The sequence below is a fragment of the Astatotilapia calliptera genome, chromosome 11, assembly GCF_900246225.1.
Source record: "Astatotilapia calliptera chromosome 11, fAstCal1.2, whole genome shotgun sequence".
In the NCBI taxonomy this organism is placed as follows: Eukaryota; Metazoa; Chordata; class Actinopteri; order Cichliformes; family Cichlidae; genus Astatotilapia; species Astatotilapia calliptera.
The window spans coordinates 25,692,839-25,719,767 of record NC_039312.1 but is presented as its reverse complement, the minus strand read 5'-3'; the positions used below and the strand labels follow the sequence as shown (position 1 = coordinate 25,719,767).

The window sequence follows — 26,929 nt, the reverse complement described above, 5'->3', positions numbered from 1 at the left end:
TAGCTCACAACAGGAAGCCCCTGTAAAATTGGGAGTCAAAGTTCCATTTGAATGGGATGGAGGCACAGGCTGCACAGCACAGGCTGCCTTTCAACAAAGAGTTAATTTTTAGTGATAAAAAAGTATGAAACCTATAGAGATATACAGTCAAGATAAACAGTAATAGAAGCTCAAGGCAGCAATAAAAATTTAACATGATTTTAATTTAAAACATCTTTCTTATATAGGAAGGAATCATTAATTTTATCCCAATTCAGGAGATCCTTTGAAGGTGTGATCCACCAAGCCTTTGTACAACTACGTTGTTAAATGCAGTTGTCTAGATTACAGAGCACTTTCTGTTTGCATCACCAGCTGTTTACGCCTGTGCACTGCAGGGCAACTGGGACACAGCAGAAGAAGTTTTGGGCCATGACCAGATGGAGTATGATCATTTGCTCTAGAGTCTCTACAGTTTTTGGAAAACCACGGGTGCTGTGTCTATCCAGTCATCAGCACACAGTTCAATGCTGGCCTCCACAGTAGTATAGGAGTGCATAACCGCTAGTGGCATGAGAAACTTCCTTCCTTCTGTGAAATCATGATTAATGATAAACAATATATGCAGGGTCCTCCTGAGTAACAGATATTTGTCTTTAGAAGGGGCTGTGCCTATTTCTAAAACATATTGCCTAAACCACATCCAGCGTCTCTTTCAGCAGTTTTTATTTAAATGAAGGACTTCAGTGATTCATGAGTCATTGCATTCATTCTTTGCTTTGAGCATCCAAACTTCTTTGGAAACTGTGTTTTTTATTTTGCAGCTTGACTGTTATTGCAATTGATGAATGCCAAAGCATAAGATTTTTTTTCTTGGTTTGTGATCTAACTGTATTTGAAGGTGGAGCACTGATGTTTTGAAAGTTACACAGCAATAGCTTCTGCTCTGTAACGGAAATTTCAGTGGGCTTACGCGTGCTCACTACCTGGATGGAAGAATAGCCACTTAGTGATCTCAAATTGATGATTACAATATAAAACTGATTGCATCCATATCAAGCATAAGAAAGGGCACAAGGTTAAAGTGTTCCCAGAGCTGTAATGACTACTTTGGTATCTTAAATTAAGTAACACAGGAAGAGATGTTATCAGTGTAATATTCAGGCCTCTGAAACTTTTCTTTATCCGTGTTATTTCAGTGTACTTCACACAGAGCACTCTGCGTCACTTTAAGAAAAAAAAAATTATAGAGGCTCGCTGCCATATTTTTAAAATACATTCATTTTCTCAGGGGAAATGATAGCCTGTCAGGACCTCGAGCTGCCTGCTGCCTTTAAAAACAACGTGCAAAAGGAAGCCCAGGCCTGAAAAAATGGGCCTTAATGTTCTCAGTCAAAAGAGGTTTTTTTTGTACACCCTGGGTCTGCATAAATGAAATCTATTCTGTTAAATTATCAATTTCTTAATTTTAGAAACATTGTATTCCTTTTTTTCTGTGATAGATAAATAAATTAAACACATTGCAAACTTTCTGATGACTCATATGCGATAAAACGATGCGAAAAAGCCAAAACAGAGCAAGAAGCAGCAGCTCCAAACATGGATATAGTGTGTGCAGATGACAGACCTCTGTAGACCTAAGCCCCAGTTCTTATGTGCTGCTTCTATTACAGTTTCACACAAAAATATGTAGCTGCAAAGCAAAACAGCAGCCAAAAATTTCTCATGTGGACTAGGATGTAGCCACAGATTGGTCCAGACATGTTTCCTCTCTATGGGTGCCTGGCACCACTTGGGAAATCTTGGTTTGGTTTTAGTAAGTGGTACTCCACCCATGCCTCATTGGGGCTGAAGACACAACCGCAAGAATTACACCCTATATGAATGTCTGTCACCCTGTTTCCACTATAAGAACCGCTGTGCACCAACTTTACCCGAACCGACCGAGAATAGACCAGGATACTCGGTGAAGCATCGTCCTGGGAAGCCACCAGTAATGACCACCTCTGGCTCTATTTGGCTTTCTGTGGGATGGCTTGGAGACAAAGAGTCAGTTGAAAAAAATATGATCTGTGTGGGTTGCTTGTCTTCCTGTTTTCTTTTTCTCGATCAACATAGTGGGTATTTTTAGATAACAGTAGGCGTGTTTAAAATAAAAGCTTCACAATGAATCAAAGTATTGACACATGCATCTTTTTATGCATACTTTCATTTATTGACAGTTGTTTAAAATTCTTGCAGTTTTTCTGTATAATCAGTCAAGAATTTGTTTTTTTCTTCTAATTAACACCTTTTATTATTAACTAGCAATATAGCTGCTTATAGACTCATTTTCAAAGGTCTGCCCTTCTGACCAGATCTTATACTGTGTGGGAAATTTAGGCTCATACCTAGAACATCTGGGTAGGGATGGAAAAGGATAGTATTATTTTATGTTTTTCCAAAATAGTATCTTTGGCAACAGTGGGAAGGAAAAACTCCTTTTTAATAGGAAGAAACCTCTAACCGAACCAGGCTCAGGGAGGGGGCGGCCATCTGCTGCGACCAGTTTGGGTGAGAGAAGAAATATACTTAGTGTTTCTCTCCAACCTGTGATAATTTAAACTAAAAATAAAATCCTTCTTCATGAAAAAACACTTAGCTGAGTAGAAGTGGCGTGCACTCTTGACTAAGAGAGTGCTTCATCCTGTGCTTTGATGTCAGTCCTGCTGATGGACTTGCAGAGATTACACCGAGCTCTGAAGTTTGACTCTTTGATTGGAGAAAATATTTACAGCACACACAAAGAGACGGAGACGAGCATTGACCGCCCACACCAGAGTTCACTACTGAAGGGACAGTGAGAGGAAATACAGGGTACTGTTTGCCATCATCAGATACAGGATGAAGGAGTGGGATGCACTTGAGAGGAAGAAGAGGAGGATGTGAGAGTCAGAGTTTATTCAGCATTTTGACGAATCTGGTTTCTTTACTGGAATATTGTTGAACATGAAACCTTCTGGTTTCTGAACATACTGCTGATGGGCTTTACTTTCCACAGCACTGTCGTATGTCAAGAAAAATCCCTGATGCCAAAACCTAATATCAGATGTAGTTGTCTGGTTTTACTATACTGAATACGCTCAGTGGCCTTCTATAGTGATGTTTAGTTGAAAAGACGTGTGGTATGTTTAGGTGCTGAAAGCAGTGGACAAGGCAGAAACTGACATTTCTTAAAGACTTCAGCTCCTCTGTGCTCTGGTTAACAGCTATCCAGTTATTCATGAGCCACAAATGTTAAGAAACTTTAAGTTCAGTCAGCACAGAATATACTTACAGAAATAAACAAAACCTTAAAAAGACAAAATAAAAAAGCCCTACACACAAAAAGCTATGATCATTATGATGGTGAATAGTACATATAAGTAAGAACACTTTAAATATAAAACAAATGCCAAGTTTTGAGTATCCCAGAGCACACTATAGAGGTAACCTTCTTTTCCTAATATGGTCTTTATGTCTGTTAAAACTGAAACATCACCCTGAACTCTTGAGCATATGCAGAAAAGTCCAGTATGAGATTTAACGACGTGTCTCTACTGTTTACATCTCTGGATCTGAGGGAGTCTGTGGTATGAGGCCAAACGTCATTAGACAAGGAAAGGTGCAGACAGACAGCTGAGTTCTCTGAGCTGTTCATTTAACATCAGCAGAGCTCCTGGAGTTCTGGCTGCGCTGAGTGAAGACAGCTGCAGGAGTCATAATCACCATCAACCGTTTCCCAAGCTAATACCACCTCTGCTCACCACCGATTATCGTTTTGAGGATTGCGCTCATTCACATTTTGTTGAGTTTTTTTGGCTCCGTTTTTGGACAGCAGGTACAGTTTTCCCTTGCAAAATGATCCCAGAGGCCAGGACCCAGTTCTGTCATACATACAACATGTGGCTTTTACATCAAACAAAGCAACATCTTTCCTGGGTTCATCTCAAGCCGACTGTTAATCTCATTTGATTGAGTTTTGTTTATTTAATCAAAGAAAAATACCTTATCTCAAGAGGCTTCATCACACAGAGAAGAATCCCATCGCACTTAATAGTACATTTATCAAATTACATGATCAAATGTTGCTCTCTGGCATGAAATCATGCTCCACAGGGAGTAACACATGAAGATTTTTCAATCATGACAACATTATGGACTGCTTAATAAAATATTTTTATAGCCACCTAGTAAGACAAAGAGGAAGGCATTTCAATATGAGGTACAAAGTTTATATTTCATAATATTATGCACATCATTTCACATTTTCAACTATAATTTGTAACTGCTGCTGTAAGTATTGAAAATTAAATAGAATAGCGGTAAAGAAAAATGTGATTGTATGAAAGTTTTGCTTTTGGCAACTAAAACTTGTATGAAAAACACATTAGGTAAACAGATCTTTTGGGAAACATTCCCCTTGAGCTTGATTAATGTCAGACACAACTTCACAAACAGGTGGCAGCAATAAGACGCTGAATTAATTAACTAAAAAAGATCCATCTGGTGGCATAAACAACCACAAGATCAGGAGAAAATTAAAAAAAGAGCACGTCTGCTTACAGAAACTTTAGCGAGTCCTTTTTTTGGTAGTTTACTCTAAAGTACTGAAGTGGTCGTATAATCTTGCCAATTTGAATAAAAACAAAAGGCAATTGCTGAAATTAAAACAGGACTTTGTACTAAGGGTATAAATTTTCCAGCTCCGGGGAATTTTAATTAATGGGATTTATTTCATTTCAAATGGTGTTTTCCAAAATAGCACACTTTTATGTGTTTCCAGCTTTCCATAAATCTTTTCAGTGGTAATTTTAGGATATCTCAAACACATTAAGTATTGTTTTCTTGAAACTCAGTCCTAAAATCTTTCTCCAATTTCCTGATTTTGCTTTTGGTTGTAGCATCAGATGTTTTTTCTTGACTCAGACTATGTTTTATTGACGCCATCTGTGTGTGGCCTAAAGAAAGGCTCCAGTAATAAAACAAAAAGAAAACGTATAATGTTCCCATATTATTTTGAAAAACCTTTCTGCACTACACCTAAAGAAAAAAAATCCTTCTAAAGCCACCAACGCATTTTGCTTTTTTTAAAAATAATAAATGAATAAATTTAAAAAATTTAAAAAATAAAAATTGTAGACTACTAATCCAAAGGAACACATGGTAATTTTTATTTAGTCTATTTAGTTTATTTCAAGGCAAATTAAAGAAAAGAACATCCATTCATATTACTGTAGCTCTTTCCAAAAATACACAGTATTCATGAGTCTAACTTGTGCCTGTTAAAGACATTACAGTATGAACAGTGCACACACGCCTCCTTGTTCGCCTCGCGGTGTGCTGTTCTCATGGTGTTGACAGGGGACACAAGGGCTCCCTTTGACAGAGCTGCCCTCCTCCCCTCCCCGGACCAGATGTTCAGAGTTAGCGGGCAGTTTGAAAATGACACTCATTCTTGAGCCACGTTGGATTTCCCATTCATCTGCTGATGGACGGGTTCAGGAGGTGAAGACAGGCAAAAGTAATTCAATGAAATGTGAATGTGCTACCTTAGTAGTAAAGCTTTTTCTTAGAAAATATATAAATGTTACCTGAAATAACGGAGTGAACAAAAAAATGAACAAGAGCGTCTCCACCCACAGCTGGCCCGGCTCTTCTCTTGAGTTTTTATGTCGAGCATTCTTAACTCTGAATAAACCCATGTGTAGGCTAAATGTGCGAGGAACGTCAAACACATGCACTCAAAAGAGTAATTTAAAGAATATCGCAAGATGCCGTCCTGAAAGAGATGAGAAGCAGAGGTGTTTCTCTCTGAGAACTGGACAAGGTCATGGAGAGAAACAGAGAGGCTGTAAACAACCTTCTGACCACATGCACACTGATAGGTTTCAGATGATTGTGAGTAAGAGGGGTTATGCCCCGGGTGTGTGTGAAGCTTTAGAAATACCTTGTGGTACGATTCATACCCACATTACATACCAGACTGATGAGAGCCCATGAAAGAAAAAAGAAACAATAGTGATCAAAAAACAATACATTTAGGGGAATGTGCCCTCTAGGTGCAGGAACAGCAGTGAGTTACTGTCATCCCTCCCAAAGCTCCAAAACACAACACATCTCAACCTATCAAAAAACCTAAGGCGCTTGTTGTTTTAGAACCTAAAAAAAGACATTTGCATACTTGCAAATGCATTTTAAATTTAGGTGGTGTTAGCAAGTGTGCACAGTGTCCAGCTCCAACACTTAACACAGGTATAAAAATGATAGCAGTGAATCCCCTGGTCTTAGTCTTTTTCCAAAAAAAATGTATTGCTTTGTGAGAACTCAAAAGCAGTCAAATGAAATCAAGGTCTGGTCTCAGCTCTAACTGTACTTAAGTCTGTATGGGAATCATTTTTGTAGTTTTGTAGATGGGTCACAAAAAAAAAAAAAAAAAAAAAAAAAAAGGTTTATTACCAGAAAACTATTTTATTTGTTAGCATTATTAGATTCTGTCTGTTCTGTTCTCTGTTGGCAGTACAGTACCATGTGTACGGCACCACAACAAAGTCTCTTCCTGCTGGCACCAGTTTTATAGCATCGTCTAAGCCCGTCTGTGACGGAATTAAGTTGATTCTTTAATGTGGGACGAATATGAGTGCAAGTGGTTTTGTTACCTCGTTTGTTTTATCGTCATATGAGAGTGGAACATTAACAGTGCTTTCTAGGTTCAGCAGAACATGGGAACTTGTTTTAAACGGTGTAGCTTACAGTAGTACAACATATGTCCAAAATAAATGAAGACAAGAAAAAAAAAGAAATTTGTTTTTAGATATTTAAAAAAGGAAGGTATTTGCTTTTGTTGCTACAGTGGCTATTAGTACTATGATTATGTCAGAAGTTTTGCTTATCATGCATTTTAAGAACGAACACGACTAAAGACAAACTTAAAACAATTAAAGTAAAACCTATTCCAGCTGTTTTCACTCCTCATATGGGTACCATGTGCATATTTTGTTTTGAGGCCAGTTTTTTGCTTTTCTCCCCTAAAATGAACTTTGTTAACAATACTGGTCTCTTCAGATCCTGGATTTTACTTTTACAGTATTAGGAGCTAGGGATCAATACTGGATTGCTGTTTAGTCAAAAATGAACTTGTATTCATATTTAAAACAAATCTAAAGCACAGATACACCAATCAGGCATAACATTACTACGTGCCTAAAATTGTGCTGGTCCCCTCTTTTGCTGCCAAAACAGTCCTGACCCACAGAGGCAAGCACTCCACTAGACCCCTGAAGGTGTGCTGTGGTATCCGGTGCCAAGATGTTAGCAAAAGATCCTTTAAGTCCTGTTAGTTACAAGGTGGAACCTCCATGGATTGAACTAGTTTGTACAGCACATCCCAATTGGATTATGATCTTGGGAATATGGTGGCCAAGTCAACAAATTGCCACAATGTGGCAGGACCCATTGTCCTCTTGAAAGAGGCCACAGCTATCAATGAATACCATTTCCATGAAAGGGTGTACATGATCTCCAACATTGCTTAAGTAGGTGGTACAAAGTAACATCCATATTGATGGCAGGACCCAAGGTTTTTAAGCATAACTTTGCCTAAAGCATCACACTGCCTTCTACACATAGCGAGTCCTGGTACCAGGTATTCCCCAGGTAAGCAAGGCACACGGCCATCCACATGATGTAAAAGAAAACATGATTCATAAGAGCAGGCCATGTTCTTCCATTGCTCCATGCTCATTGTTGCTGCTTTTGACGGTAGACAGGGGTCAGCACAAACACCCCGACTGGTCTGGAGCTTTGTACGCAACAAACTGATGCACTGTGTATTTTGACACCTTTCTATTAGAAACAGCATTACATTTTTCAGGAATCTGAGCTACAGTAGCTTGTCTGTTGCTCCCCAAGTGTATCAGTGACTTCCCATGACCCCGTTGCTAGTTCACCACTGTTCCTTTCTAAGCTTCCAGATAGTTACTGACCACTGAGGACAAAGAGCTGCAGTTCTGATGATGCTTTAAGGACAAAATATTTACTTGCTCCCTAATATATCCCACCCCACATACAAGCCAAACCAACGAACTGGTCAAGAGGGCCAGCTCTGTCCTGGACTATCCGTTGTAGTCATCTTACACATATTTACCTTACTTGTTCAGTTCCTAGGAGAGCGAGTCAGAGATCATTTTGCCTTTGCAACAATAGCAGATATGGACTGGGCCATGAAGTAGAGGCACATATTCAGCATTCCATGAGCTTTGATGCATTTATGGTTTAAAATCATGTTTTGTTTTAATTCCAATGCTACATTTTTGTTTTCTTTAGTGTGTTTTGCTTAAGTGTCTTGCCCGGAGAAGCCATAAAGAGTCAGTGCTTGATAGAGACACATTCACAGTCCCTACAAGACATAAACAGTAATGACTACAATGCTGATGCAGCTGGGAACTTAAATCAGTTATTTCCAAAACACTTAAATTTACTGCTACCACTAAAACAGACAGAAAGTTATGACAACACTGCAACATTCACACATCTGGAAATGTGGATACTCTCTTACCCTTTGCTATCCACATCCAGCTGCATAACCCCACTCTTGCACTTTTCTAGAGGAATCAGATACATAATGCTCTCCAAGGTAATTAAGCAAGAACATTGCAGATGTCTGATGTTGTCTTTAACGCACACCTGTTTGTGACACATGAATCTATGGGCCATCCTCAAGGCCAGCTGCTTGTAGCTTACAGGGAATTAAAAATCAGCAGAGCTTAGTCCCTTAAAGGTTCTGGACTTTTCCATCCTGACGTTCTGTGAATGTACTAAAAGACAACAAATATTGGAAAGGTTAAAGCTTAGGCAGTCTTGTCAATGAGTCAGCACAGCATTTGTGTCCTTGCTCACTACTTGTTGAGTTTTTAAGACCATTAGAATAAAACAAATTCCAAACCATTATCAAGTTCCGGGTTTTGGCTGCTGAACACAATCCCAGCGATCACAGGGTGAGAGATATACCTTTGACAGCTTGCAAACCTGTCAGCGGACTAATATTTAGACAACCACTCTCACTCACACCTGTGGTTAATTTATAATTGCCAATTAACTTAGTCCTGTACATGTCTTTGGACTGTGGAAGGAAGCCCGAGCATCCAGAGAACACATGTAAACTCCACAACAAACGGCCTGCTGTAAAAGTCATTCCTGTAAAATGTAGGTTAAGTATACATTACATAACAAAAAAAAAAAAAAAAAAAAAAAAGGAAAACAAAAGTAACTTTTGTCAGTATCACATTTAATGAGTCTATGGTCTGCTTAAAATAGGCTTTCCATGTGTAGCATTTTTGGCCTGAGTGACATGAGGGTGTGACATGAGGTGAGGTGGAAGACCAGCCCCACAGGGTACTGTAATGCTGTCAGAGCCAGCAGGAGGCTTCCTTTCTGAGAAAGCCTACCTCAGTGTGGTCCAAAACCACAGTCACTGCAAGAGTGAGACAGTACAAAGGGAGTCATTTATAACACGGGTGGCGCACTGAAACCGCACATCTAGAGACGTCTAACAGTTGTACAAGTTTTCTATAGATTTCTTTTGTCCAAATCTGGTAGAATATATAGGAGAGGTAGTCTTTTTATGGGTCTACTTAGAATACAATCCCCCTACTGCAGTCTTGTTTTTGTTTTAACTGCTCCACCTAGTGGGAAAGAATGAGACAGCTGGATGTTTCCATATCAAAGTTTATTGCTGACATGCATGTAGAGATCTGATGAAGTAGAAAAATATGTTTTTATACAAACGCGTTCTCATCTGTACAATTACGCAGTTTTCTGTATTTAGATGCCCATGTCCAACCAAGCAGCTTACAACACATTTTCCCATTGGGTTTAAACTACGCCACACATCCTACACCAAGTTTCCAGTTGAAACAGTCAGCTATACATCAGTTATATACTGACAACTTTAAAACTAGGGTAAAATTAAATTTGAGGGGAAAAAAAAAAAAAAAAAAAATGTATAAAATTTTTACTTTCAGTTGGGGAGGTTGATTTTCAATTTAGATTGAGATTTTTTTGGAACCCAATCATCTACAACTTGTTTTACTGGCAAATCCAAATATCCTGCAATAATCACGTGTTTTTACACAGAGTTCTCTCACAATTTCCATGCTTTCAGTCCACAATGCAATCTACCAATACAACTCTGTAAAACACATTGAATGTGGTAAAAACCACTAGCTAGAAAGTGAAACACTGATTCAGGGGACATAACATCAACTCTTGAGTTACTAAACTGTAGACGTGTCACTGGAGATGGTGTTAAGACACTTTCCACAGTATCAATGTAAAAATCCAGCAGTAGTTATGGTGCTAAGAAAACCCCCACAGCCACTACTGAACCTATGCTATTACTACTACAATACTGCTGTATAACCCATGGAATTCACATTGAGGTGGGAGAAAGCCAACAGCTGTCTTTACACATTTCAGCCTCCAGATGTGGTACTTGAAGGCCAACGTGAGCTAAAGCACACATCAATTCCATGTGTTGAAGCAGAGCTGGTATCTCATTGGGGTGGAATAGATACAATGACTGGGGCAGTCATGATGGTGCATTATTTACATACTGACCAGCAAGTGTAGGGAGTTTTTTGGGGGGGTAAATATAAGAAAAGGAAAAAACAAAACACTACAAAACAACCCCTCCTATAAAATAAGGAAAACATGCAAGTATCATTTTGTTTTCTTTAAAAAATAGAACTATGCAAAAGTCAGTCTCATTAGTGTAGCTTAAGGTGATCACAGACATTATGGCAAAATGGAAAGAAAGACTTAGTAATACAAAGAATGGAAACAAAATAGAAATGCTACCATTTCATGAACGGGCAGAAAAGGATCAAAATAACAGGGTTAAAGCAGAACCACTGTTGGAGCTGACGCTTAAAGCAAAGATGTGGGGTCTGCTTCACTGGTCTAAATCAATGAAACAGACCCAAAGTTAAGTGACACTGTCTGAAATGTCACTTAATTTTTTTGGGACCATCTATAATCAATGTCTGTGATGCAAGCTCCAGTGGAGGCATTTGGGAGAAAGTCTACACAAGTGAATAAAAGTATGAAATTACAAGGGGAAGTAGTAAAGATTTGAAAGTATTCAAGAGCCTAAGTTCATGCAATCAGTTTGAATATAAATAAGCCTAGAAAGCAGGTACCAATATGCAAAGGCAAGTTGCAGTGCACAAATGCCTAACAGTCACTGGTTAGTAGCTTTGCCATGGTTTGAAGAAACACTTAAGAATGCCAAGAAAACCCAGCAACTAAACTTAAAATCTGAGTCTGTATTTGAATTTTTCTATGACTTATAGTATTCATTACCAGCCAGGAGCCTATGCCATAAGATAATACAAGCATGTACAAGAGAGAGGCCTGAGAATGGCAACAGATATGTGATCATTTCCAATCTTAAAGCATTAATGTCATCCCCTAAAACATTCAGTCAAGCCTGGTTTTAGCAAAGCCTGCACTAGTTTTCACAGTGTCTGCCACTGAGGCAGGCCAGATAACAGAACACAATGATTGGAGGATAGCTTAAAGGGTCTGAGACAGTTAACAGCCTCAGACCATCATTTCGCCTGGCCCGAAAGACAACATGCACTCATGGACACGTCAAACATTCACATTCATACTGAAACACTTATCCCAAATCCGTCTTTATAAAGAGAAACAGGGAAGTTAAATACCTGGAAGCCATTTGATTCTGAATGAGCCTGTGGGTACCGGTTTCCTTGGCTAAAAGTAAATTTAAAGTGCCCCTATTAGACTTATTTACAGGCCTTAAAGAGGGAGTGCCCACAGAACAGGTTTACATGGTCCACACACACGCACACATGCATGAGTGTGGGATGGGTTGGTAAATTTCACACTGTACATTACTTACACTGAAACCCCTTTTTTGCCCCCTTTCCTTAAGCCTGCTCATTGGTCAGTTGGCTTGACAAATGCCTGTTCTGAGTGGTAACAAAGCTTTAGCCACATTTTTGCTTCTTTTCCGTGAAAGCTTGGAAAAAGTATTTGCAACCATCACATGCATGCCTAACTTGGGTAAAAGGGGATTTTGGTCAGATGACATTGCGCTTATAGAAACTGTAGTACAGAGCAGCAGGGGTCAGAAAACGGCTTTAAAGTGACAGCTCATTTACACACGGGGGTTGTGTTTGTGACACCATTTATACTCAGTCCATTTTGTGGCAACAGAAACATGTTCACATGACAACATGTTTAGTGGGAAAACAGCTGCATTAAAATACAGTTTAGTATGACCAGAGCCCAAGAGAAGAAAATGGAAAGTACAGTTAGCCGGGCACCATGCCAACACCAAACACATAAACGACTTCCTAACCGTTATGGCTGCGTGAATATTAAGAAGAAAAGTTCAAATTTCTTCAGATGCTGGAGTACACAAAGAAAGCGGTTTTCACGCTTGCAGCGAACAACTGAACTTTTGTTGTGCTTTGCTTATAGCTGTGACATTTTAGTTAGCAGGAGCGACTCTGGCAAGGAAGTAATGACTGAGGCAGCTGGCTGCGTCTGCATGTAGCTGAGACAGCTGCTCGACCTTTGAGGTCATGCCAAACCTTTGCCACAATGGCAGTGTGTTACATAGTAATGCAGATGAGGGGGGGAAAGAGGAATATAAGCAAGGAGTTTCAGGCATTTCATCAGCACCATTTTCCACAGTTGCAAATAATTCCCCTTGAACTGCACTTGGCTCCAACTTTTCAGACATTTCACATGTATGGAAATAGTCATGCAAGACTAAAAGGACAGGGAAACCTACAAAGGATAATAGGGGCACTTTAAGGCAAGATTTTTGGCAATAGAAACAAGACAGTGCCCGATCGTCACTATACTGGCACTGTGGAAGCGTTATCAATATGCCTTGGCAGGGAGGAGCCAACAGTTTTTCCCCCATTCAGTTCTTGGCATTGTAACTTCCAGGTACCTCACACTAGCTGCCTAGATGCTAAAAATAGATTTCCACAGGGATGAGCAAAAGCGGGAGACAATGCATTCTGCAAATACCAAAGGATGCTTGTACATACTTTGATCTTCAGTTCTTTCTTCAATGCAAATATAGGGATAAATGCTACTTAATTATGATTTAAAAAAGCTTATTTGAATTTTTGAAACCACTGACAAGGTTTCAAAGCATTATCACTGACAGAAAACATTAATGCTATGTCACTGGTGGCATCAAGATTCAATTGTTACAATCCCTTGTCTCAGAACAGTGAGCATGGTTTACCAACAGAAGAGAGACAGAGAGGTAGATTGATTTGAAGTCAGAGTTACAGACAGAAACATTACAGGAAAACAGACTGAGAGGAAGGAGTGAGGAGAGGAGGTTGGAATGGAGGTATACAGAAGTGACATCTGTGATCAAGTGATCCGACTTGAGGCAATACCATTACCACTAGGAAGAAAGGGGGTTGCTACATGATTCTGGTCCTGTATTGCTCAGGGGATCCAGAATTGGTTGGGAAGGGAAGTGTTACAGTAGGGCATCCTCGACAGAGGAGGAACACAGGGTTGATAGTTTCTTCAACACTCCAGGCAGAGCCTTGTGTTGGGGCCGTGTGAAACTATGCAATCACGTCTGCTGCACAGTGAGATCTGACTGTGGGCGACTTGAAGACAGGAACCTTTGGTTCAGATCTTCCTGCAGGCCTTGCCATGTTTCACAAGAGGATTCAGACAGGAGAAGTGAAGTTCTGGGTTGGCAGTTTGTTCTGGTACCCACTTTCTATCTGTTCCACCTAGACTGCCAAAACCCCACCTACATACAAGGCCGTCTGTACATCAGCTCAGGCCTCCTGTATGCAAGTTCAATTTTGTGGGTGAGGGGGGTGAGGGGAATGGGTTTACACCAGTCCTCTCTAGACTCTGCAGGTTTCTTTACTTCCTGGGAGGCCAGAGTCCAGAATTGGTCATTGAGGGATTACTTCCGCAGAAAACGTTGTGCCAAGATGGCAGCATCTAGTGGGCTGACAGGCTGAGCATCGTGTCCAAGACGCCTTACAGGTGGGATGCTGCCAAACTGACGGTTTGTGAGAAAGCTCTTGGCTTCATGGATAGTGTTCTTCTCTTCAGCTAGCAGCAGCTGCTGCCGCATGTAGTTCTCAAACTCGTACTGCGAAGACTCTTCTATCACCTTGGCCTGAGGAAAGAAAGCATCCAGTTCAATATGCTGCAGTTAGTGTGGTAGCAAAAAGTCAACATTGTGTAAAGAGATTTTTGTAACTAAAATTTAATATTCAACTTTTGATAGTTGCATCAAGGACGCTCAATTTGGCTGTGTCCAAACTGGAAGTGATTCATCACTTTTGGGTCACCCAAATTCCCTATGGTCTGTGGCTACAATGTTGTTAAGACCCACTTTCAGTATGTAGCTCCTGCTGCATATGTATCCTTTGAGTTGTGTATCCTAGGGCGACCGTGGCTCAGGGGGTTGGGAATCGCATCTGTAACCGGAAGGTCGCCGGTTCGATCCCCGGGCTCTCTGTCCTGGTCGTTGTGTCCTTGGGCAAGACTCTTTACCCTACCGCCTACTGGTGTTGGCCAGAGGGGCCGATGGCGCGATATGGCAGCCTCGCTTCTGTCAGTCTGCCCCAGGGCAGCTGTGGCTACAACTGTAGCTTGCCTCCACCAGTGTGTGAATGTGAGAGTGAATGAATAGTGGTATTGTCTTTGGCTTTGGGTGCCTTAAAAAGCGCTATATAAATCCAATCCATTATTATTAAGTTTAAATGTAATTTTCCTCCAAGATCTTACCTCTTGTTCCGGGTGATTGACCTGATCATCAATATCTGGAACCACCTGCAAAGGGCCACTCATTGCTGAAACTGACTGCCTGTGATTAAACATAACACATTAATCGTTAGGAACTGTCTGTCTGCAAATGGTTTATAGCCAATACCAGGAAATGTGCAAATAAAGCAGTGCAATTCAAATTTTTTCGTTTCTCTGCAAACAAAATGCAAAACATCTGATTCACTCAAACATCCAGCAGGTGGCGCAATTACCATGAGGCAATGATGGCACCGAGGGACTCCAGCACCTCTCCTGCAGTCAGCCTTTCCTGAGGGTCCAGCACCAGTAGCTTTCGGATTAGGCACACCGTGTTCTCTGACACACGGCCGTCCCTATAAATGGTGGTGTAAGGGAAAAGGACAAGATTTTTCTTTAAAGCAAAAAAAACCTAAAACAAAAACCTCTACAAGGTCAGGTTTGAAATAAATATCAAAATGCTGTCGAAAGCAAATGCATTTAAATCCTTGATTTTACTGCAGTACAACAAAAGACAATGCAAGATTGTATCTCAGAACAAATTTGAATGAAAGAATAATAACAGAGCAAAATGTCATATTAATGTGATCACTTTAATTAAATCTCCACAAAGATAAATGCTCACTCTGGGATGGAGTACTCAGCAGCCTTGATCTTGCGGAAGAGTTCTTGAGGCATGCTGTCATAAAAGGGGAACTGGCCATACAGCATTGTGAATAAAACAACACCAAGCGCCCACATGTCACTAGGTTTTCCACGATATGGTCGACCTGGAAGCAGGAAGGAGGGGATAAGGGTCTATTTAGCATGCATGACAAACAGAAAACAGGTTGACAATTGGTGCAATGTCAGTTTTTGCCCTGTGAGGAGGAACCAACTGTTCAGCAAGTTAAATTGCCATCAAATCACGAGGTTTAATGATTAACAGTATAAGCAAATACTCCACATCTGTTGTACTTCAAAGAAACTTCCAATAGAAGCACCTTAAAAAAAAAATGTTTTGAAAGCCAGACGAGACATTAAATCAGAAGAACAACAATGAGAAGCTGATGCTGGCGAGGGTGGAGTGTCATGGCTGTGCATGACCATAGGCAGTGTTGTTGTTAGAGCCAGGGAGTCGGCAGCAACAGCAGCAGGCAATTATGTTAAAGCTTGTGACACACAGGCAGGGGATGGGAGGGGAAAGGGTAGATGGGAGTAGTTTCCCTCTAGTGAGTCATCACTGTATGAGTCACTGAAGCTCTGTTTAATTGTGTGCCTGTCACATTATGCTGATATACACGCTGCGGTTTTATCTACAGTTTGACTGGTTGGACATGAAAGAACTGCGCTTGAAATTATACTTCTCTTGTTTTCTGTCCTAGAGTTTGCATTGGAAATCAGTAATTAAAGTTCTTTTTGAATTGGCGTTAATAGTGGCACTTGGGTGTGCAATTTTAACAGAAGCACCATCAAGCTGGGGAAAAGGAAAAAAGCCAAAAAAAGCAGAGCAACAAGAGTAAAGAAGTAGCTTCCCCTTGCAGATGCATACCATACAGCAGTAGGATGCAACATCACTGCGATTACTCAAATAAAAGCAAAAAGGCCATTTCTTGCTTTTGCCAGTCCAGGATTGCAACATACCTCTGGGTTGCTCAATAACCGGAAAATCCAACACAAGACCTGACTGCTAAGCATTATGAAACCAAAAACAACCAACAACACAAAAACAAAGTTCCTATCTGGCTTCAGAGAAGGAATCACGATTCCATAATTTTACTCAGACATTTCTAGTCTGCATTTGGAGGGAGGAGGGAAAAAAGGAAAACAAACAAAAAACCCTGCACACTTGTTTCACCCACACTAAGCAAACCCATTTCACTTCTGATAGTTGGTACAATTGGTCAAAGAACAAAAAAAACAAAAACAAAAAAAAACAATCCATGCCTGAAACCCTCACTCACCACTTAGTACATCCGGACTGATGTAAGCTGGACTTCCTCTCTGGTCTTTCAGAAGGTCATCCTCACTCACCAGGTGCTTTCCCAGGCAGAAGTTTGTGATGGTGATTCGATGAGTCCTGTGAGGACATGCAAAACAAACTTGTTAATGCTTTCAATCAAACGGTGAACACAATATTCCCATTGATAGGGGGGTTTTTGTTGTTTTTTTTTTTTTAATGTTCTCAACAATCTTGCTCAAAACACAGTTCAGACTTAACACAACACATTCAGTTAACGGAATAAAGACTTGTCTTGCCCCTAAGGCTTGATTTAAATAAATAAATAAAAAATACAACAAATGATAAAGTTGGCTTCAAGCTCTGCAAAAGTTGTTGAAAGCTTTTACATGCAGTATTGGCATCTTAACAAAAAAACAAAAACAACAACTTTATGCTCAGAGCAACAGGGCTTAACTGCAGAATACTTTGGATCAAAGACAAACTGTAGCCAAATCTCAATTTTGAAACCATGCATAAAGCTAATATACTTAATACAAATAAGCACCGATGGTATGGTGTTAGCTATTATTGGCCTACAGCCTTTATGAGAACAACATCAGTCCAGATACAGTGGTGCTTCAGAGACTCACTCTTTTTACAGGTTTGATTAACTTTGCTTCCCTGGTAGTACTAGGATTTCTCCAATGAGACTTTGATTCAGTGCAGTTAAATTTGCCATGAGCAAACTGAGGGACTGTGCACTATGTTCCTTTAGCAGAGAGGGAAGGGGGGGAAAAAAGCAAAAAGCAAAGCTGCACTTTGACAAACATGAGTCAACCTGTGGTTTAGAATAATTGTTTCGATGACTAAGCCTGCATGGTGATGGGCTGTTAAATGAATATATAAAGCTCAAGTTTAAAATATGTACACAAACAACTTCAAACCCACACGATCACTCCCAGGGCTAACACGCTAAGGGGGGGGGGGGGGGCACTCGCACACAAAAGCAGCCATCGTGTACTAGCTCGGGTCCTTTGGATCATGCTCTTCACCCACATCCGCTTTCTAAAAAGCCTAAGGTCAACAGCTTCCCCTATTCTCTCTCACTTTCACACCCTGCCTCGTTTTTCATTCACTATTCCCATGACAATTCTGGCTAAACGCTCTGACTAAAATCCTCCAATCTTCCTATGAAAAAGTCGCAATTTGATTTTCAGAATTTTATGTTATCAATACCCTTTAACAGCTTTTGTAATTCAAGTCACTGTAACCACACAGCAGCCTTGTGATCTGCACAAGGATAGGCCAAAGGAACAGAGGGCAATGCTTCAAGGACCCTCAACATAAAAGCTTCCTTCATAGAGAGATCTGTCCTTTTGTCTGTGTGCATCACGACACAGGCTTCTATTCTTGCACCGGAGATTGGGTAAATGAAATTGCATGTTTGCTTCGTGAGGCAAGGGTCCCTGAGGACGCAAGAGAGACCACATCATCTCTGCTTCCTGGTCATGTGACCCAGGGCAAGTCAGGAAACCAGAAACCTAAATAACTCCCATGACTTCTCCTTCCCCACAATGTTCTGATCATAATACACCAGCTGACAAGAAGAGGTTACACGCTGGGCAACTTGTTCAGAGACTTTCATTTTGCAGATTATGGGAACCACTGATTTGAATGGTCTTACCAAGTTCCAGGTTTTTGTGTAACAAAATGTTTTCAATGCAAAAGCCACTACATGTCTAATACAACTGTATTTTCGTTTTTTTAATTCGATTATAGTAGGAGTTTGTCAGCTTTTACAGAATTTAAAAAGACACATTTATGTAGTTCATATCCACATACGCCTATGGAATCTAAAATTAGGAATTCCTATAGATCTAAATATAGTGACCCTGAATACGGATTCATAATATACTGTTAACAGCTGGCACTGAAATCGCACACTGACATTACAGTCATACGTACTCAGGGTGGGGTCATGAGGAAACATGCCAACCAACAAGTATGATGCACTTGTATGCTATGAAGTCTATTGTTTGTAAATACAAGTGGTGACTCTACTGCAAAGAGGAAAAAAAGACAAGACAACCTACAGATATAAATAAAAATATTAACCTAAAATGGGGAGGGGACGGACGGACGGACGATGGATTAAAAAAAAAAAAAATGATATAACAAAAGGGCATAGATCAGACAACATATGCAGAAAAGGGATTGTAGTGTAAATAATGAAATAAATGATGACTGTGTGTGCAGTACATGGTGGTGTGAGTCAGCTCTGAGCTATGGGCCTTTGGCAGGCCTCTCCTTTGTCTCCAGCTGGGACGGAGTGTTCCACTCGTCTGCTCCTCTCCCCACCACCCTCCTACCCTGGTCTAAACATTGTTTCATCACTACTACTGCAGGTTGTTATGGGTGCTGATGCAGTAGATGAAAAAGTGTGCAATAAAGCAGATAAACCAAGTACATGACATCTCAGTACAAGTAGTTGCAGATCATGGCCGAACAACACTGTCAGCTTTAGTCATTCAGTCCTTAATTAAAGAGGTTTTGTGTCCTCCTAATGTTTAACTTTTTTCTGAGACAACTTTATGCATCTTTAACATTTTGCAATTGTCTAAACTCTAAAAATAGCACTTCCATTGTGTGTGTGTGTGTGTGTGTGTGTGTGGGGGGGGGGGGGGGCAGTTTTACCCCTCAATACACTTTTCTAAACAGTTGAATGGTTTACAGATGAGTAGTTTTTCATTCTGCATGGCAAATCTGACCTGAGGTGCACCTAAGGTCCTGCATAACCAGTGCCCAGTTTGCCTCTCATTTTTAAGAAAGGAAAAAAAAAAAAAAAATAGAAATACAAATCCAGCAATAGGAAGTCACACACATGGGTGAAGTGTTAAGCACAAAATGGTGAGGCTTTCGTTTCCTGATACTGATGTTGCCCTTAATCTAAGAACACGACCTCTGGTTGTACTGATGTTCAGATATACACTGGAAGCAGGCTGCTGGAGCCAGTTTAGACCTAATGCACATGTGAGCCGAGAGAATGAAGCCTGGCACACTAAAGTAACTCACCCACTATAATGGGAGGAATTACTGGCCAACTAACATGCCGTGCTGAAATAAAAGCTGCACATCTTACCGCTTGTTCAGCACCATATTTCCCAGCTTGAGGTCTCTGTGGACAATGTTTTTCTGCAAGCAGGAAAAAGTAGGGGGGAAAAAAAAAAAAAAGGAAAAAAAAGGTTATGTTGTGCTTTGTGAATCATTCGTATCACAACAATCTGTTCTAGGAGTGGCACAGGAGCATGGGAAATGAGTAATCAGAAATGATGATAGAAGGGGGGGGGGGGGGGGGGAGAAAAAAAAAGTATTTTCTAAACAGTTGACAAAACATTGCAGTATCCAAACTGTTTGCTCAGAAAATTGCACAATCATAGTTTCATTTAGACACACTGGAGTGGTGCAACGGGAAATATTCTTTACAATGCTCTTCGATGAGTCGAGCACAATCCGTTTAGATTTACCTTGTGAAGAGCCTCCACCACACGCACCACATCATAGAAGATGACAATGGCTTCCCGCTCACTCAAGCGCTTCTCCTTTATGACATAATGCTGGAGATTTATTAGATCTGCCGTCTTGTCACTAAAGTCATGTGCACACAAGCAGTCCAGCACGAGGCAGAGACGCTTTTTCATCTTGCGCATTTTGTTAGCATCCGTGTCCTCCACAATCTCATAGGCTCGATCCTGGAGAATAAAAAGGTAATGCGTTTAATATGCAGCATATCCAGTCAAAAAGGGGTAACAAAACCACATGCAAACAAAAGGGCTTTCTGCTATCAGCTGATCAAATAGATTTAACAGATTGATTGGAAATAAAGATTGCAGCGCAGGAGCCATTAACAGCCTGCCTGTACCCAAGATAAAGACAACATCTACCCTGAAACACTGGGTGCTATAGACCAGCATAGGCGATTCCATCTTCCAGCACCACCTAGCAGAGACACCACTTTATTGATTTTTGTATCAGATTGTCTTTTTTTTTTTTTTTTTTTTTTAAGATTCAGTCAGCACCTCTTAAACAGTACATTAAACCCAGCCTCTCACAGCACAGATGCACTATAATAATCCAATCAATATCACAAGCCTAAATGAATCAGAGTGCATGGCTCAATGCAGCTATTCTGAGAACACAGGCAGAATGAAAGAGACAGGATGTGAAAGAGAGACAAGAGGAAACGGAGACAGAGATTTAACAATAACAACGTTAAGAGGACGCCGACGGGAAGACAGGTGAAAAGGTAGGTGGGCGGTGGGGGTCATTATGAATAAATGTGAGTGTAAACAGAAGATGACTGCAGATAAATATAGTTTTAATGGCACTCCCACTTCTCTTTTGAAACCACTTGGATAAGAGAATAACAGCTGGCTGACAAGCTTACTGCTGCCACTGAGCTGATAAGTGCATGCCGTTACTTGTACTTGCATAATGAAACCATATTCTAAAATGAATAGAAAGTGATAGAAACCTCTCCACATATAGAATGCCTGCCGACCTAGTGCTGACTAATGCACAGCTTGTGAGGTTCTAGGCCAGTGCAATGTTTAAAATAACATTTTGGCAGAAAGTTTTCATAGTTTTGGATATTAGACACTTCTTTGCCAGCCAAACAAACTTCACTGTAGATAAATCAATAAAGCGTTTTAAATTCTTAGACCTCTTTACAATGAGGACAAATTCAGCCATAACTAGATGCCAAATAAGGACCAATCAATAAGTGGTTCAAAATAGACGACACAGGTTGATTCCATTAGCATATCTTATTTGCACAACAGTTAAAGCAAATATTGACTGAAAAAAATACAAACAAAAAGACAACAAAAAAACTTTATATTCCTAACATTAACTAAGAAACATTTTATCCCTCCACACTGACAAAAGCAAAAAGCAACTCAACTCAAGTCTCAGCCTACCTGAAAGAGGCCATGGTGGTGGACCACACCATCTTGGTTGTGCAGCAGAGAAAGAAGTGAGTATTCGGTGTGCAGCAGCATCTTCCCCTGCCTCTCCTCTTGTGTCTCCTTGGCAGAGTCTACTCGTTCCTCCAGCGTCAAAATCTGCAGTAACCACACACAGAGCAGACATTAGGCCCCAAGACAAGAGTTTATAAAAGCCCCTTTTCCATTAGCATTTACTCGGATCAACCCGACAGGTTTTTCCCCATTCCTTTCGAGTAGCACCTAATGTGTGTGGTCGTCATTATAGCAACACAGCCAAGTGTCCCGTGACGCTATGCGATACCAACGTTACTAGATGGACGTCGAAGCAACTATATATCTGCTGCTTGGTCTGTGGCTTCTCGTCAGACTCTGGGATCACAAAATGTTTTTTGTAACCTTTTCCCCGATTTCCAGGTTTAAAAAGGTGGTTTTGATTTTCGTGAACGAGATGCTTTCATGACTCATCGAGCGACACCACTGATCAGCCAATTGGTGACAGCGTCACATTTTTTCCACCTCCTCTGATCACTTTGGCACCCTGGCTGAGCAGGTACTACTTTAGTCCCTGGTACGAGGTACTATGACCTAATGGAAAACCCGGAAAACTATGGCGAGTCATCTGAGTAGGTACTAATAGAAAAGGGCTAAAGGCACAGATAGCGTTCCCGCCCCCCCAAAAAAGGCGCACTTTAATTGCTTACTCTTCAGTCCTAAAACAAAACATTTAATGACTTAAGTCACCAAGTTCTGGAGTAAACAGGGTCGAGCTGGACTCAGGTCAATGAAGTAAACAAGCTCTGTGTCATACGTATGACAGAGGGTTGTGAGGTTTAAAAGTTGACATTACAGGTGGCGCAAACCCTCATTCCACTCAACTGTAAAGCTCCCCACTTGTTTAACAAACATCGAACAGTCCCAGTAAACTGACTGCTAGACTTAAACAGGGCAATAAAATGAACAGCAACAAAAGGAAGGTCAAAAGTTCAGGTGTCTACAGGTGACGTAGCTTTGTTTTGAACAAGATGCCCAATCTTAATTGAGTCATATGTTTGTAAGAAAGAAACTCAAAACACCACAAAACAACAACATTTCTACCCAGACAGGCTTACTTTGAGTTGATAGAAGTCATCTGTGCCGTCTTTTCTGGCCAGACACTGCACTATGCTCGGCACTGGTGAGTTGCCCAGGCGAGGCCCTGCAAGGACACGAAAGGGAACAGCTGCATGACCAAAAGGCTACATGCTGAAGTGTGTGTGCTCTCACTGCCACTCATTAAAGGCTGCATTTACCCATTAACACCTCAAGTGTAATGTTTTCTTTGGAAGTCTGTATTGCAAAGAGTGGAAGAGTTGTGTCCAATGTACATTTTATAGTATAGGAAAGAAATTATTTTTTCAATGGGAGGAAATAAAGTTGCTCAAACAGACTAAGACCTTTCTAGTCAATGTCATGACGATCTGCAAAAATTCTTCAAATTCTTGTCTTAGGCCCTTCATACACAGACAGACACCCCCCTATTTCCTGTATTCATGTGAAGCATATTTACAATGCACACTAGGTGAAATTTCATCCAGCCAACATTTCAACCTTTTTCAGAACTGAGCAAACACTACTAGTGTCCTTACCAAGAATAAAGGGCCCAGCTCTCTTGGCATTACTACCGGATATCCCGGGACTCTGCAGCTTGCTGGCTCTGCCTGATGTCTCACCAGCCCCCCTCTCCGACGAGCGCCGCTTAGACATACTGGAGCTCTACAGGGGAATAAATCTGATTAGCACATCAGATAAAGACCGTCAGGTTAAAGGGAAAGTGCATGCATCTGACTGGGGGGGAAAAAAACCAAAAAAAACAAAGCAAATTGAACAGAGGTCATGTACTACTCATCTATAATCAAGTCTGTATTTTTAAAACTAGTGATACATGTTTAACATATCTACTATAAACTTAGCAATAGTTCTGCAGACTGTGGTAGAAAGAACAATGGGGAAGGCTTTGTAGCACCTCCACCTTTAAATATTCCACACTCAGTTACCGACACCTCAGTGTCAATGCGAGGCCATTACAGCACCATTCCGACTAATAGCTGCTCGTGGCAAGGGTAACACCTCAGATTCAATCTCCAACAGCCTATGTTAATGTGCCAAAATCTGCAATTTAAACAGCTAGCACTTTCACATAAATTAGAGCCACTTGCACAATACTGTTTAAAATGGAAGCTTTTCCGATTAATACTTTAATCTTTAGCTTTTCCTGCTGCAGTGGACTTGATTCAGAAAATCCTTCCGCTCTAAATCTGTTGTACAGCCAGGACTATCTGAACGGATATATTCTAACTACAGAGGGGGAAAATAAATAAAATAAAGTGTCCTGATAGGAACTTTATTCACATGCCAGAAAAAGCAGAGAGAGTGTGACACATCATTGCACAAACTACGTTAACTGACACAGCAGATCTGATCTGCCTCCCAGAATTCAGAGAGCAAGAGGTATGCAGCATGTTTTGTTTACTGATACAGAGTTCCTATGTAATGAAACCCCATCCGTTTCCCATAACAGGGAAGTAGTGCCCTGAACCGAGAGGAATGATTCACCCAGCTGTCGTCCAGAGAGCCTTAAAAGTCTAAGCGATGACACCGATAAGAGTCTGCACAAGCCTCTGGCAGGTGCAGCTTAGAGATAGAAAAGCTCACACAAAATGTCCACATACAAGCGATATATCTGAGTGTCGCATCTCTACGTTAAATGTCACTGATAAGTAGTATGCATATTTGAGCCACAGCAGAGATTCCCCACACACAAAAACCTTATATTATACAACATCTTTTAAAGTTTGATGGAGACCCAAAAAGCTTTAGAATATCTCAATCTTGCATCCGACAAACTCCAGAAAATTCTTTTTAATGAACCTGCCCATCTTCCTGTTTCAAAACTAATCGTGCACCACTGCCAGTTAGTAATTTTTTTTTTTGGGCAGAGAGGAGGCAGGACAGTTGGCAGTCAGTAGAGCTGGTATGAATTCTCACTTCCATGAGGCTTTTTGTGATCCCAGACAGCAGACAGTGTCATCATCATGTCTCTCGCCCATCTGTCTCCATCTCCACTAGTCATCACCCACTGAGTCTGATGAGCTGAGGTTTTCTGACTGCATTTATGGCACAAGCCAGAGTGACACCAAGTCATGCTGCCAGTAGTAAGAAAGCATCTTACACTAGAGGACACAAAGCAACAGATAATTAGGCATTACAATTTATGAGACTTGTGGGCAGGAAATTAATTTTTCAGGCAGCCGCCAAAGAAGCTAACAGAACGAACCGTGTACACGGGGCTTCCAGCGTTTCCAGAAAATAAACTAAATTGTGGATGAGTGCAAGAGTTAAATAAGTACATGGAGCAACTCTCTCTTCCAACCGAATAAGCCGAAATGCTTATGCACCTTGAACTACAACACTAAAATGACTCATAGGCAGATACAACACACAAATGAACCCAAAGCTATTCATGTACTTACTAAAAACTAGCTGCAGTACTGTGGAGCCAACCTGAGTCATCAAAGAAAGCAAAGGTCAATTTAACCAATTTATCCACACTGACCTAAATTACTTCAGCGTGATGACAACACACGGTTCCTTTTCCGACACTGCTGTGCCTCTCTGCACAGCCTATGATCTAGTAAGCAAGGCTGCCTCTGCCTGTATCAGATGGAGGACAAGAACAGATAAAACCTCTGAATCATATCACACAAAAGGAGGAGAGACACGCTGCCAGTGCCCACGAGAAATGTGGGCTCCTTAAATAGTATCAGAACAAAACAACCACGTAGGTGTCTCAAGATCCACCCACCCAGACTCCAAGCCACTTGTCTGGCCTGCAAGAAAAGCTGAACTGCGATAGCAAGGTAGTACAGAGATGGAGAAAAAGCAAAATGGCACTTCGGTAGTAAACATTACAAAGTAAAACCGTGCAGAAAGGTATGCTATAACACATGCACAGATGCAAAGCCAGTTACAGACAAAGTAACTCCAAGGTCAGATCTCCAGTCCTTATGCTTAAATGCAATGCTACTGATATCCGTTCACACGCTGCCCCTGCTCCTAGATGCAGCCGACTAGATTCTGGCAAAAACAACGCCCTTGACCATACACCAACGTCGTGGACACAAGGTCACATTGCAAATCACCTGACAAAAATAACTACAAACGCGCACACGCACACGTCGTTTGGTGCCATTTTGCAACCACAAGGTCTGGACTGGACACCGTTCAGTCCTGGCAGCAAGCACTGTAAACGAGACGGGTCGTAGCGTAAAGCGCTGACGTTATGCTTTGCAACTTGGACAAATTCACTCTACAGGCAGCTCAGTACTCCAGCAGCCAGACGCTGATGTCTGGCTCTTCTATAGATCTCTTTGAACAAAAACTACCTGAACGATCTCAAACGTTTAGGTACACGCATCTAAACCAGACTGCAAAGCGCGAATAAATGAATGCTTGATTGCGGCAATTGCTTAAACACCACAAGGCAAGTTATTTTTACATTGTACACTTACCGACAGCGACATAAAACCAATGTTAGGCACGCATACAAACTTAGTACGGCAGCGAATATGATCGATTTACTCGGCTAAATACGGATCTACCGACTACACAAAGGGGGCACACAGCACAACAAGGAGTTAGTATTTCGGTGACAACTACACTGAGCGGCTGTTAGCTGAAATACGGCTGCTTTACGTGTCTTCTCGCGTACCCAAGAGGTTTAAATATGGTTGCTCCTGGCGAGCGATGTGAGCTAACGCCAAGCTCGAGGCTACAGAGGAGGCGGCAGGCCATTTAAACAAAGTAGGTAACATTACAGCTGGCTAGCCGTGCCAAAAAGCTAGATAGCAACGTAGTCACCATCTCACTTACCTCGAGCCTAAACCGCCGGGTTAAATCTGTGTCGCCTCCTTAAAACATGGACATTTCTTCGGTGAACGCTGCGGTAGATGTGAGGCGCTTCTCGTTTTACACAGCAGACACCACAGAGGCTTTTTTAGCCTCTATTACCGAAATGAGCAATTAAGGAAAAGCCTCCGCTCTTCGCTGATCGCATCTTTCCACAGCGACAGCGCCACCTGACAACGGAAATGACGCACACAATTTATTTGATTGACAGCCGCACTCGACCAATGCAGAC

At 41.1% G+C, this 26,929-nt stretch overlaps 1 protein-coding gene and 1 long non-coding RNA gene across 4 annotated transcripts; both read right to left on the bottom strand.

Annotated features, from left to right (window-relative positions):
* Positions 1 to 5,281: 5,281 nt before the first annotated feature.
* On the bottom strand, positions 5,282 to 9,206 carry LOC113032251 (uncharacterized). 2 transcript variants are annotated; one of them, XR_003273851.1, is made up of 3 exons: positions 8,942 to 9,206; positions 8,555 to 8,813; positions 5,282 to 5,779 (listed from the first exon to the last, which is right to left on the bottom strand). It is a non-coding gene; the product is annotated as an uncharacterized LOC113032251 (long non-coding RNA). The 2 variants fall into 2 exon arrangements; XR_003273850.1 differs by lacking the exon at positions 5,282 to 5,779 and adding an exon at positions 7,542 to 8,395.
* A 499-nt stretch (positions 9,207 to 9,705) lies between these two features.
* stk40 (serine/threonine kinase 40) lies at positions 9,706 to 26,895 on the bottom strand. 2 transcript variants are annotated; one of them, XM_026184227.1, is made up of 12 exons: positions 26,662 to 26,895; positions 24,778 to 24,962; positions 23,379 to 23,505; positions 22,863 to 22,948; positions 21,727 to 21,870; positions 20,275 to 20,499; positions 19,890 to 19,942; positions 16,773 to 16,888; positions 15,455 to 15,599; positions 15,066 to 15,185; positions 14,815 to 14,893; positions 9,706 to 14,200 (listed from the first exon to the last, which is right to left on the bottom strand). In XM_026184227.1, exons 2-12 carry the CDS (start codon positions 24,781 to 24,783, stop codon positions 13,982 to 13,984), a joined length of 1,320 nt encoding a protein of 439 aa, XP_026040012.1. In that variant the 5' UTR covers positions 24,784 to 24,962; positions 26,662 to 26,895; the 3' UTR covers positions 9,706 to 13,981. The 2 variants fall into 2 exon arrangements, with proteins under 2 accessions (XP_026040012.1, XP_026040014.1); XM_026184229.1 differs by lacking the exon at positions 24,778 to 24,962 and having other exon boundaries at positions 26,662 to 26,894.
* Between the last annotated feature and the right edge of the window lie 34 nt (positions 26,896 to 26,929).

Excerpts from the sequence above, each read along its gene's own strand:
- stk40 (XM_026184227.1), bottom strand. Across the intron at positions 21,871-22,862 it reads ATGACTTCTATCAACTCAAA|ATTTTGACGCTGGAGGAACG; the intron begins GTAAGCCTGTCT and ends TGGTTACTGCAG. Across the intron at positions 15,600-16,772 it reads CAGTCCGGATGTACTAAGTG|GTCGACCATATCGTGGAAAA; the intron begins GTGAGTGAGGGT and ends TCCTGCTTCCAG.